Source organism: Spermophilus citellus, assembly GCF_964194105.1.
Source record: "Spermophilus citellus genome assembly, chromosome: 16".
Classification (NCBI taxonomy): domain Eukaryota; kingdom Metazoa; phylum Chordata; class Mammalia; order Rodentia; family Sciuridae; genus Spermophilus; species Spermophilus citellus.
The window spans coordinates 38,476,593-38,488,601 of NC_138196.1; the positions used below are offsets into that span (position 1 = coordinate 38,476,593).

The following is a 12,009-nucleotide window of genomic DNA, read 5'->3' on the forward strand; positions in this document are numbered from 1 at the left end:
CTGTAGTGTCTCTGTCTTGTCTGTCCCTCGCTCTCTCTGTTTCCTGATGCTATGTTCTGAGCTGCTTTCCTCTGAGACCACACTCTTCTGCCATGATACTCTGCCTCATTTAGGGCTCAGAGCAATGAAGCTAAGTATTTGTGGACTGAAAGCTCTGAAACTGTGAATGCCAAATAAACTTTTCCTCCTCTAAAATTGTTCTTGTCAGGTCTTTTCGTTGCAGCAGCAAAAAGGATGACTAAAACTGTTGCCCAGGCTGGCCTTGAACTTATGCTCTTCCTTGCCTTAGCCTCCTAAGTATCTCTGATTGCAGGTTTGCATTATCACATCAGCGGTGAGTCAGGACACTGTTATGAAGCAAAAGTAACAGGATACCCCCAAAAGAAAAAGAAATAATGAGACTTATAGATCACACCGGGAGAATGGAGGTTAAAGGAAATCAAGACTGAGAAAAAATGAGTCAAGGAGGGAAATCACTTTAATATTACACATGTAAAGTTTGAAATGCCTATGAAATATCCAGGTAGAAATGTCAGCTAAGTAGTTAGACATACAGAGTCTGGAGCTCACTCAGAAGAGAAGTTTAGGCTTCCCACTTAAATCCACTTTGGTATATGCTAGTTTATGAAGTACACACTCAGTCATATACACACTTCTAAAATCATTTGTTAGATTTTGAGAAAACCAGAATCAGTCAGTATAATGCAAAAATTTTTAATTTATCAAATGCTTTTTGGAGGGAAGAGGCAATTATCTGTAGAATTGATGTTTTTCTTCTTTCTCTTTTATTTTTTTGCTAGTTTCTCTTTCATAAAGATATTTATTTATTTATTTTTTATTTTTTTTTAAATTTTTAATATTTATTTTTTAGTTCTTGGCGGACACAACATCTTTGTTGGTATGTGGTGCTGAGGATCGAACCCGGGCCGCACGCGTGCCAAGCGAGCGCGGTACCGCTTGAGCCACATCCCCAGCCCTCATAAAGATATTTATGATACTTTTTGTTTGTTATTTATGAAGGCAAACTTGTGGCCTTTGGAAAAGCTATATCTAAGTGATTAACAATGATGAAGGTAAAAACTTGACCCAACACACATAATGAAATTTTTCATAGTCAAAGAATACTTGTCAGTAAATCTCACTTTACAAAAAGTATAATGGTTCCCTCTAACCTTATGCCTGCTATAAGGTTACTTACAGATCTGGGCTGCCCTGAGAATCTCCGGTTATAATCATTAACATCTTGATGCAATCTTACAACATCCTGAGACTGATCATCTTCATCAAATACTGTTAGGAGTAAAGTTACCTGTACATTACATGAAAAAAAAAGCTGTTATACCTTCTGTATCATTACTTTTTTTCACTTTGTTATTATTCAATAGAATGAAAAAAGGTTCTAAATTATATTTCACTCATTTGTTTTAATAAAAGGCAACATGGAGGGGGACAAGTTATTATTGCCTTATCAAGTGCAAATGCATATAAGATAAAATGGGTACCATATCCAAACACTGATTCTATTTACACCAAGGAAAAGTTCAATAGTTTTCTATTTGAGCGTATGTATACTTGAAGATAAAAGAATGATTAGAAAACATTCAGTAGTAAAGTGACACAATATATATATATATATACCCATTGGGAAAAAATATATACCTATTATATTAAGAGAGAAAATTAGGCATTTCTACTTTGGTATTAAAGTAATGATTCCATATTCTCACTAGTATTTAATATATCTTTGCTACCATAACAGAGATTAAGTTATTGCAAGGATCAACTCTCCAACACCAAAATCTGCTACAATTAAAAAATGTATTTTTTAAAAAATAAATTTTTACTTCAAGTTGATACATAGTAATTATACATATTTGTTGGGTGCAATATGACATTTCAATACATTACACTATATGTAATACTAATATCAGGGTAATTGGCACACCTGTCACCTCAGATATTTATAATTTCTTTGGGTTAGGAACATTCAAGATACTCTCTAGAAGCTATTCTGAAATATTCAATTAATTGTTGTCAATCACAGTTATCCCGTTAGAACATCAGAGGTTATTCCTGTCACCTAACTGAACCTCTACTCATTAATCATCCTTTCTCCATCCTTTCCTACCCTGTACCCATCTCAGGCTCTGGTTGTTACTATTTTCTTCTTTTTTGAAATAAAATTTTAGCTTCCACATATAAGTAAGAACATGTAGTATTTGTCTTTCTCTGCCAGATGAACTTCACTTAACATAATGTTCTCCAGCTCCATCTATATTGCTGCAAATGACAGAATTTCATTATTTTTTTATGGCTGAATAATATTTTATTACCACATAAAAGATGTAATTCTTGATACTATTATAGAATCATGTTTAACCCTGCTATCTCCATGGTCTTAAGAAGAATGAGCCACAGGTGTCCTGGGACCACACTGGATAATCTGAAGGTGATAGATCTTGAAAAATAAATTTAAAAAAATAACAACCTATAGAAAACGGTCACTGATGAGTTATGTGATAAGATAAAAATGGGAAGGAGTAGGAACAGATTTAAATCATCTCAGCTGTTGTTTTTTTATCTTTCCTCAGTTCAAGCTGTTAAACCAGGGCTTCTCACTGACTAAATGCTTTCCAAATAGCTAAGCAAAGGAGTGACTAAGCTCAGTAGGTGGTAGGAACAACAGATATTGCCATCTCTTCATTCACAGATTTGTTAATAAAAATGCATTCTTTCAATAAACATCAATAGGGCACCTACTGTTGGCCAGGCACTATATTAGAGCTACCTATACAAAAAAGATGAAGAAGAAATGGACCTTCCCCTGGGTGATTTCAAGACCCCAAATAAAAGACCTGTTCTACAGCCTGTTCTATAGCACCGTGGGAGGTGTTATAAGATGCTTTTAGAGGACTTTTGACTTGGGTGTTTAGAAAGACTGAAACTTAAAGCTAAACCATGGAATATGGGTAGAACTGTTTGTGTTGTGTACCGAGAGAAGTGATGAGTGTGTTCCAGTCAGAGGCACAGAGCCTGTACATTATTATTTCAATGACCATTTACTAAAGGAGCCCCATGAAGGAGGAAGTGGAGTGGTACCAGTCATCTGCCTTGCTTTTAGGATGAGTTACTCTACAATTAGGAAACCAATGGCTATTATATGAAGATACCTTCATCTCTATCTTATTAGCCTCAAGTTAATTTATGGGTGGTACAAAAGATACTACAGCTTATATATGTCCTATGAAAACTTGTGGATAGAGTCAAAGAGAAGGGACAGATGGTGGAATGAAATCTTTAATGCAAGACCTACTACCTGGTCCCTGTGTTGCTGGAAAATGGCAAAAGGTGATAAGAAGTGGTATTGGCAAATTAGCTCCAGTATTGACTTCCTTGTTTCATTCATCAAATTAGCCAAAGAGGCAATATGAAAAAAATCAGTTTCCTCCTGATCATTTGAGAAAATAAAACCTGAATGAGTCAGAATTTGGAACTGTAGAAACAAGGAAGAAAGATGATGTGGACTTCCCTCTGTGCTCAAAACAACAAGCCCATTAGTGATGAGGGAAATGGGACAGCCACAATGAAGGCTGAAAGATTATATATATATATATATATATATATATATATATATATATATAAAGATATATATACATCTTTATATGTATATATGTATACATATATATGTATATACATACATATATACACACATGTATGTGAGTATATATATGTATATATATGGGTGTGCATGCACACACACACACATACACAAAAACACTGCATACTATGTGTGTTTCATAAAGTTTAAGATTGGACAAAACTAAAAATAATACATGCATGCTGAAGTGAAGGAATGTCTACCACAAAAGTCAAATAGTAGCTACTTCTAGGTGAGGAAGGAGCAGGGTGGAGATTTGGAAGGAGGCCTAGGTGTGCTCCTGGGGCTATTGGTAGTTTCTAGTTCTCCATCTGATAGTAATTGCTGGAGTGTTGCTTTGTAATAATATAATGAAATGTACTTCTTTGTATTGTGTGTGTGTGTTTTAATGACTTTTATGTTTCACCAAGAAATTTTTGAAAAATTGCTGCTTCCATTGTGTATTTTATTTTTTGGTCTCTATGGATTTATGCCTTTACAAAATGCCCTTCACTGTTTTAGTGGGGTTTCAAGAGGAAAAAAAGTAAAAGTGTGCATTCAACTAGACATCTTTGGAAGTTCTCTATCCTTTTTAGGACTTTGTTTTGCATACTGGAAGACATCTAAAGGAAATGCTATTTTTTACAAATATGTTCACAAATTGTTATCAGAAAAGTGTGGGTTTTTTTTTGGGGGGTACCAGGGATTGAACTTAGGGGCACTGGACCACCGAGCCACATCCCCAGCCCTTTTTTTATATTTTATTTAGAGACAGGGTCTCACTGAGTAGCCTAGTGCCTCACTACTGCTGAGGCTGGCTTTGAACTGGAGATCCTCCTGTTTCAGCCTCCTGAGCTGCTGGGATTATAGGTATGTGCAACCGCACCTGGCAGAAAATTATATATTTTAAATGAAAAATAAGTATAAAGCTATATAATTACCAAAGCTATATAACTGACAGACTAAACTGTATCAAAAAAACTAAGAACTTTGGTTTTTCAGAATTATTCACTATTTTGCACATTTTACCTGTGCTAACATTTTAGTCTTCAAATTTACACTTACAAAAACATACTGCCTCCTTTCACAGGTAGCTTCTACACTAACTATAATTGTCCATTGTGTAAATATTGTTATGTCTCTAAAAGAAATGAAAAAAAAATGTTATACAATATTTAAAGATATCAGAACCTTCACTAAAAAAGGGCAGATTAAATATAAGTGAAAAAAGAAAAACAATTTTTCAAAGAAGTACATATAGGAGATATATGCTTAAGCATGATTAGCTAATTCAGATATTTCTTTACTGGTATTACAATAAAGACTTATGATTTGGGTAAGACTCAACTTCTACAACTGTCAGATTTCAAACAGAATGTCCCTTTTTGGTGGTATCTTAATGATTTTTTGTTGTTGTTGTTAAGTAAAATCAGAAGCTTTGGATAAATGAAGTTCTGCTAAAAAGTAAAAAGAATTCAAAATTTAAAATACAAAAACTATTAAAGTTTGTAAAAGAAGAATCATAAATGATGTTTTGTGGACATAAAGTATTACCGTTTGTCTACAGATTGGACAACTTATTGCCCCAAGCCATGAACCGTATCTCCAGTATGCAATAATGCAGGTACCTAATGGAAAAAAGAAAACATTAATACTGATGTTTTAAAGCCCATATATCTCGAGAAAGCTTCAAATACTTAACAGTGTCACCTTATTTAAAAATAGGTTTTAGGTGCTGGGGCTGTAGCTCAGTGGTAGAGCACTTGTCTAGCATGAGTGAGGCACTGGGTTCCATCCTTATCACCAAATAAATATAAACAAATAAAATAAAGGTATAAAAAAGACAATAACATTATTTTTTTCAAAAGTAGTTTTTAGGGATGGAGGTATAGCTGGGCAGAGTGCTTCCCCAGCATATGTTAGCCACTGTGTTCCATCCAAATTTTTACTCCATCCTACCAACTCTCCAGGCAAATTCAAACATAGTAACAATTCCCAGCCATTAAAAAGTATTTTTATTTAAAGTATTAGTTAAGCAACAAACATTTTTATTTTTATTTTATTTTATTTTTTTAAAGATAGAGTGTGTGTGTGTGTGTGTGTGAGAGAGAGAGAGAGAGAGAGAGAGAGAGAGAGAGAGAGAGAGAGAGAGAAAAATTTTTTTAATATTTATTTTTTAGTTTTTGGTGGACACAACATCTTTGTTTGTACGTGGTGCTGAGGATCGAACCCGGGCCGCACGCATGCCAGGCGAGCGCGCTACTGCTTGAGCCACATCCCCAGCCCCAAACATTTTTATTTAATAGAGCAAAATATTAACTGCTTCAATAATAAGGCTTCATAGAAAATACTTTATTTCCTATGTAAAATAAATAAAATAATCGTCACTGTAAATAAGATACCCAACAAGCTGGGCATGGTGGCACATGCCTGTAAGCCCAGGAACTCAGGAAGCTGAGGCAGAAGGATCCAGAATTCAAACCTAACCTCAGCAACTTAGTGAGGCCCTAAGCAACTCAGCAAGATCCTGTCTCTAATAAAATATAAAAAAAGGTTAGGGATGTAGCTCAGTAGTTAAGTGCCCCTGGGTTTAATCCCTGATTCCAAAGAGGGGGCGGATAAGACAACCAACATATCATAGCATAAATGGTTCCAAATGTGACATGTATGTTATAAAAATACAAGTTTTATTTTTTTAAGAATTTAGATAACCATAATCTGGAAGTATTAATAGTAACTAAGTAGTAGTTAGATAAAATGAAGCAAGGAACCAAAATAAAATATTACATGATCTCTGCCCTAATAAAGTTTAAAATCCAGTTCAATAATTGAATTGACTCTTATTCTACATGAATTTGATTTTTCTGCTTGAAGGTATTCATGAGCAGCAAAACAGGTAAAGATGGGCAACATCACCTAGAGCCAGTTTATGTGACTTCAAAAAGTGGCAGGAGAGCTAAGTGGATAAGCACTAATCTTTAGGCCAATAACATGAAGGACTATTTTAAAATACTGTCTGTTTCTTAAGAGGCCAAATCATTTTCTTCTTTGTAGAATAACTGTAATTTTTGACCCTCCAAGTCCCATAAGCAAATCTGAACAAGTGGCTAAATGAGGTAGGATGGAATAAAACAAACAACAAAACCAGGTAGTAAAAAGTCATAAAGGAAGGACATGGAAATTCATCTTGAGATCACCAGACTGATGATCTACATAACTTCCCAAACCCATTCTTTATCAAGTTTCCTATTAAAGGAGAGCTGGGAACCCCTCAAATGCATCTCTCACTCTTGAGATGGCCTATCTTCTCCCTTGAAAGTCTATTTCTTGCTTTCCTAAATAAATCTTTGCCTCTACAAAAATGTGTTGAAATTATTTTCCATCATGTCAAGGACCCCCCTGGTCCTGAGTCAAGGTACCCCCTGAGAGCTCCTTGAGACCCTCTTTCCAGAAACATTTCTTTTCCCATGACACTAAGCCTCTCTTCCACCTCCAAAATCCTCCCTGTAGTCTTACTCTCACCTTAGCAACCTAGCTTAACTTCCTGTGTTCCTTATTATTCTTCCAGATCAGAATTCAGAATAAGCAATGGTAACCCAATTGAGGAGACCAAGGTGATTTATTTAAATATGCTAGAAGATACCTAAATCTTTTCAAATTTTTCTTGTGGTACCAGGGATTGAACTCAAGGGGTGCTCTACCTCTGATCTACATCCCCAGGTTTTCACCAAGTTGCCTAATCTGGCATCAAACTTAAAATTCTTCTGCCTCAGCCTCCCAAGTAGCTGGGGTTACAGGTATGGGACACCAAGTTTGGCAGAAGGTAGCTAAATCTTGAACTGGTTAATATTAAATAAAAAGGAGTACAAAGACGGATGCAGTAGAAAGTTAAACACAGAGAAGAAAGGATCTGAACTGAACTTTGTGGGATACATATGATTCAGTAGGCAGAAAACATGAGGGAGGACAATTCAGGGTTTATGGACAGCAAGAGCACATGCTATGGGCAGAAATGGTCAATGTGAGCATAATGGTGACCAAATAAATAAGCAGAAGCTTATCCATTGGACACTATAGGGCCAACTGGACACTATAGGGCCTGTGGAGAACAACAGGTTCACCAACTTAAAGATTAGTTTAAAAGCTGGACAATCATCTTATATCTCTACCCTTCCAGAATACTGTATTAGATAACATTTATTAAGCACATCGAGCAATCTGATTTTCAAATAGAGACTATATGAAAACAAAATTCATTAATCTCTTAGTAGTATTATTACCATTTGTCACAATGTCTTCATTTTATCTACTTTTTCACCCAATAAGTCAATGTGTTTTAACACATTAAACTCATTTAATCTCACATCTCTTTACAAATTAGGATGTAGGAGTCCTTGTTTACAAATTATGTCATGGCCACTTACCTGCACTGAAAAACTGTAGCCTAGAAAACCAAACACTTCATTCACTTAAATCTGCTATTAAATGCTTGATGTTTTCCTGTTCCTCAACTCTCCCCCTCCATATAAAAAGGTCTCCATGTGAATAGAATGGTGGGAGAGATGACTCAGCTTTCATCTGGGTCACAATATTTCTGAATCTGTTTATTTGTAAAGTGATGAGATCTCATAAGCCTGCTGGATCATTAAATAAAATAATGTGTGTTACAAATGAAAGTAAGGTGATATCTGTTGCTATTTATTCTTAGTTCACTGAAATGTAACAGAGGTGTGGTTTTTTATATAGGAATTCAGCCAAAGTGCTCTTGTAATACAGTTTAATATACTTGAAGTAGTACCCAAAGAAATACATTTCTGTTTATTGGGAAGTTGAGTAACTAGGTTTTTTTTCTTCTTTAAACATTTGAGCCTACAGACACTAAATCAAAGTGCTTATTAAGAAGTACAGCAGGATATCAGAAGCAATCTACCCTATTACCTTAGAATCAGAGATAAAACCAAGAACACAATACAAGCCATCTTTCAATTGACAGGATAATCTACTCAATGAATTAGCTATACCTGCGTTGGCAAATAATTCATCTTGCTTCTTTGACTGCTAACCCTTCTTGGAGGACTGTGCTAGAGGTTGAGTGAGGACTTATCCAGACTCAAAAGAGAAGAGTGTCAAATTGATTAAGAATATCTACCAAAGGTTTGAGAGGGGAAAGCTTTCTATTGTCTCTGATGGCCAGTAATATTTCCCCATCTGATCTTCCATTATTTTGCAGATCATTAACATTTCCAAGAGATAACTACAAAACTAAAAACTAGAAATAAGTGTTTTATAATTTGTTAGCTCCTTAGGGAAGAAGTTATTAATGGATGAAGCAAGGTGGGATGAGGTTAAGGTACATAGAAAACCCAGCATTGCATGATAGGTATTTATATATTTAAGTCATCCTCCACAGCACAAATAATAATGTAGTTAAGAATTCTATGCTTTTTATCAAACATTATAACAAAGGGAGAAAGCAATTTATAGGATCATTGTATGCATTTATGTGAAAACTTATACATTTGGGGAACAATTAAGCCTCCATCTTGCCTGTAATTCCAGCTATTCAAGAAGCTGAGGCAGGAAAATAACAAGTTCTAGGCCAGCTTTGGCAACTTAAAGAGACAATGTCCCCGCCCCTAAAAAGCGGGGTGAGGGCTGGGGATGTAGCCCAGTGGTAAAGTGCCCTGGGTTCAATCCCCAGCACCACAAGAAAAAAAAACAAAAACAAAAAAACACAATCTTGATATGTCTGAGGTGATAAGGTAGATTACTTGTGTTATACTGCTTTACTTGTTATGCACTTTTATTTAGTGTCTGTACAAAGGTTAAAAAAAACAACCCTAGTTATTCCGAACTTCTCAAAAAACACAAAGTAGTACTATTAACAACAAGAAAAAAAGGTCTAATAATTAGATAAATTTAAATAGACAATTTTAAGAATGTCATCAATCACATACAGAACTGAGCACAGGACTTGAAGACAGACCAAGGTTTAAGACCTCACAAGCCATCTGGAGAATTAAATAAAATAATGTGGGTTACAAATGCACATAAGGCGATTATCTGTTGCTATTATTCTTCACTAACTATAATGGAACAGATCTCTGTTGCTTAGCAGTTAGGTTATCCTTTATAAAATTTCTTAATATCTGTGAGCCTTCATTTTTTTCATTTGTGGGGTTAGATGAAGTGAAGTATGTCCAGTACATATGGCCATCCCTCTAATCTTGTATAGCTGTAACAAGCAATGATGATATTTCATTATTCTCTGTGAAATCTTTCCTCTGGAGAGTCAAACAACAACAACAACAACAACAATAATGAGGTGGAAAGCATCAGTATGAGATCAGTACTCTCACTGTATGTTCTAGGTTTCTCATTGTCCTCCAAAAAGAGAGAGGGAAACTAAGAACTTCATATTAAATGAGTAAATAGAGATAGTAGAGCTAAGGGAAGGTTTTGGACAGGGTTCTTAAAAGAAAAACCTTTCTGCCCTGGGTAGGATGCATAATGAAACTACTAAAGAGTAAAGAACAAGTTGAAATTCAGTGAATCCTTAATGCTACTGACATACTTGAATTACTATGCAAAGAAATGCATTGACTGAGAAGCTGAACAATTATTTTTTTAACCTTTGAACCAAAAATGCAAAATAACGTACTAAATAGAAAAAACATACACATATAGTTGATTATTCAGATGCAGTATATACTTGGATGACAAGTAGAGCAGGATATCAGAAGCAATACAGAATGTGACAAAGGAAAAATTAGGGATCCAGCTTGTGTATACATATAGGTCTTGATTTAAACAGTTACTTCTACCAAAGTATAGAATTGTTTGCTTACCACAAAAAAGATGTCCACAGTTTGTTTCAACAGGTAAGGAAGCTTGATGTAAACAGATTGGACAGTACATGTCAGTGTAGAACTGCTGTCGAGTAGCAGCAGGTGCATCCTGATAAGAAGATATGTACACATAATTATATACTGAGCATTCAAAATTGTCTTTAATGTTAAATTACATATAAGAACACTGTCAAGCCAGGTATGGTGGCACATGCTTGTAATCCCAGCTAACTGGAAGGCTGAGACAGGAGGACTGCAAGGTCAAGGTTAACCTCAACAATTTATAGAGACCCTATCTTCAAATAAACTGAAAAGAGCTGGGTTATAGTTCAGTGATAGATACTTGCTTAGCATGTGCAATGCCCTGGGTTCTACCCCAGCACTGAGGGAAAAAAGAAAGAACACTGTCAATAGTGTGTAATCCATCAATTTTCAGATATGCAATAGTCTTATAAAAAATAGTTTAAGGGGCTGGGGCTGAGCTCAGTGGTAGAGCACTTGCCTTGCATGTGTGAGACCCTGGGTTCAATCCTCAGCACCACATAAAAATGAATAAATAAAGATATTGTGTCCATCTACAACTAAATAAATAAAAAAATAGTTTAAGGTCTTATATAAAGTTATAAAGCTATATATATATTTTTAAGCTATAGGGTGTCTACCTTCCTTCCTAAACACATTTAAAGAAATAAATCTAGATTAATTCAAGAGTTTCTCTTTTAGCCTTTCCATATAAGTTATTCTGTGTAGAACAAGGCTGAGCTAATACATTAAGCTGAAGAGTACGGAATGTCAGGCTGGAGGTGTAGTTCAGTATTAAGGCACCAGATTAGCATCCATGAAGCCCTGGATTCGATCCCCAGAACCACCAAAAGGAAAAAAAGAAGAGTCAAAATATTTTCTAACTATTAGCTTTTTAAAATTTTTAACCTCTTTTTCTGTTCTCATAGCTATCCTCCAGACAAAGTGTTGCATATATGTGATACTTTATACAAGATCAGAATTAAACTTTTGGAAAAGAATACTTCCTCATTTTGGAAGCAGAAAAATTTAAGATCACTGGTAACTTGAACTCAGACCTTCACAAAGTTGTGTTGTGATCGAACAGAAGTACCGAGTACAATTACCAGCATAAGAAGAATCCAGATATCAAAGATCTCACTAGAATACAACTGCCATAAAGACAAGGCCTTCATCTGTAGGACTCACTATAGTCATTATTCATATGCTAAATATACTTGTATGACAAGCAGAGCAGGATATCAGAAGCAATTATACTACTTAGGAAATACAAAATGTGACAAAGGGAAAATTAGGGATCTAGCCTATGTATACATATAGGCCTTGAATTTAAAAAGGACTTAGAAAAGCATCCAGCATTAGTATGAAATGTTTATCTTGTCAATAAACATTTATCAAAACCTGTTTGATAGCACCCAGGACATATCTTGTAAACAAAGTAGCTAGCATTAAAAACATCTAATTTTAAAAATATCAGATGTATTAAATATGAATTGTTAACTA

The 12,009-nt window shown here is 35.1% G+C and overlaps 1 protein-coding gene across 5 annotated transcripts in view; it reads right to left on the reverse strand.

Annotated features, from left to right (window-relative positions):
* RNF170 (ring finger protein 170) overlaps window positions 1-12,009 on the reverse strand; it is a 41,779-nt gene that overhangs the window by 12,770 nt on the left and 17,000 nt on the right. For all 5 annotated transcript variants that reach the window (XM_081269753.1, XM_081269754.1, XM_081269756.1 and 2 more), the window contains 3 exons: window positions 10,486-10,594; window positions 5,192-5,265; window positions 1,199-1,309 (listed from right to left, as the gene is read on the reverse strand). In XM_081269753.1, coding sequence (XP_081125879.1) covers window positions 1,199-1,309; window positions 5,192-5,265; window positions 10,486-10,594 — 294 coding nt within the window. The remainder of the gene's footprint in view (window positions 1-1,198; window positions 1,310-5,191; window positions 5,266-10,485; window positions 10,595-12,009) is intronic.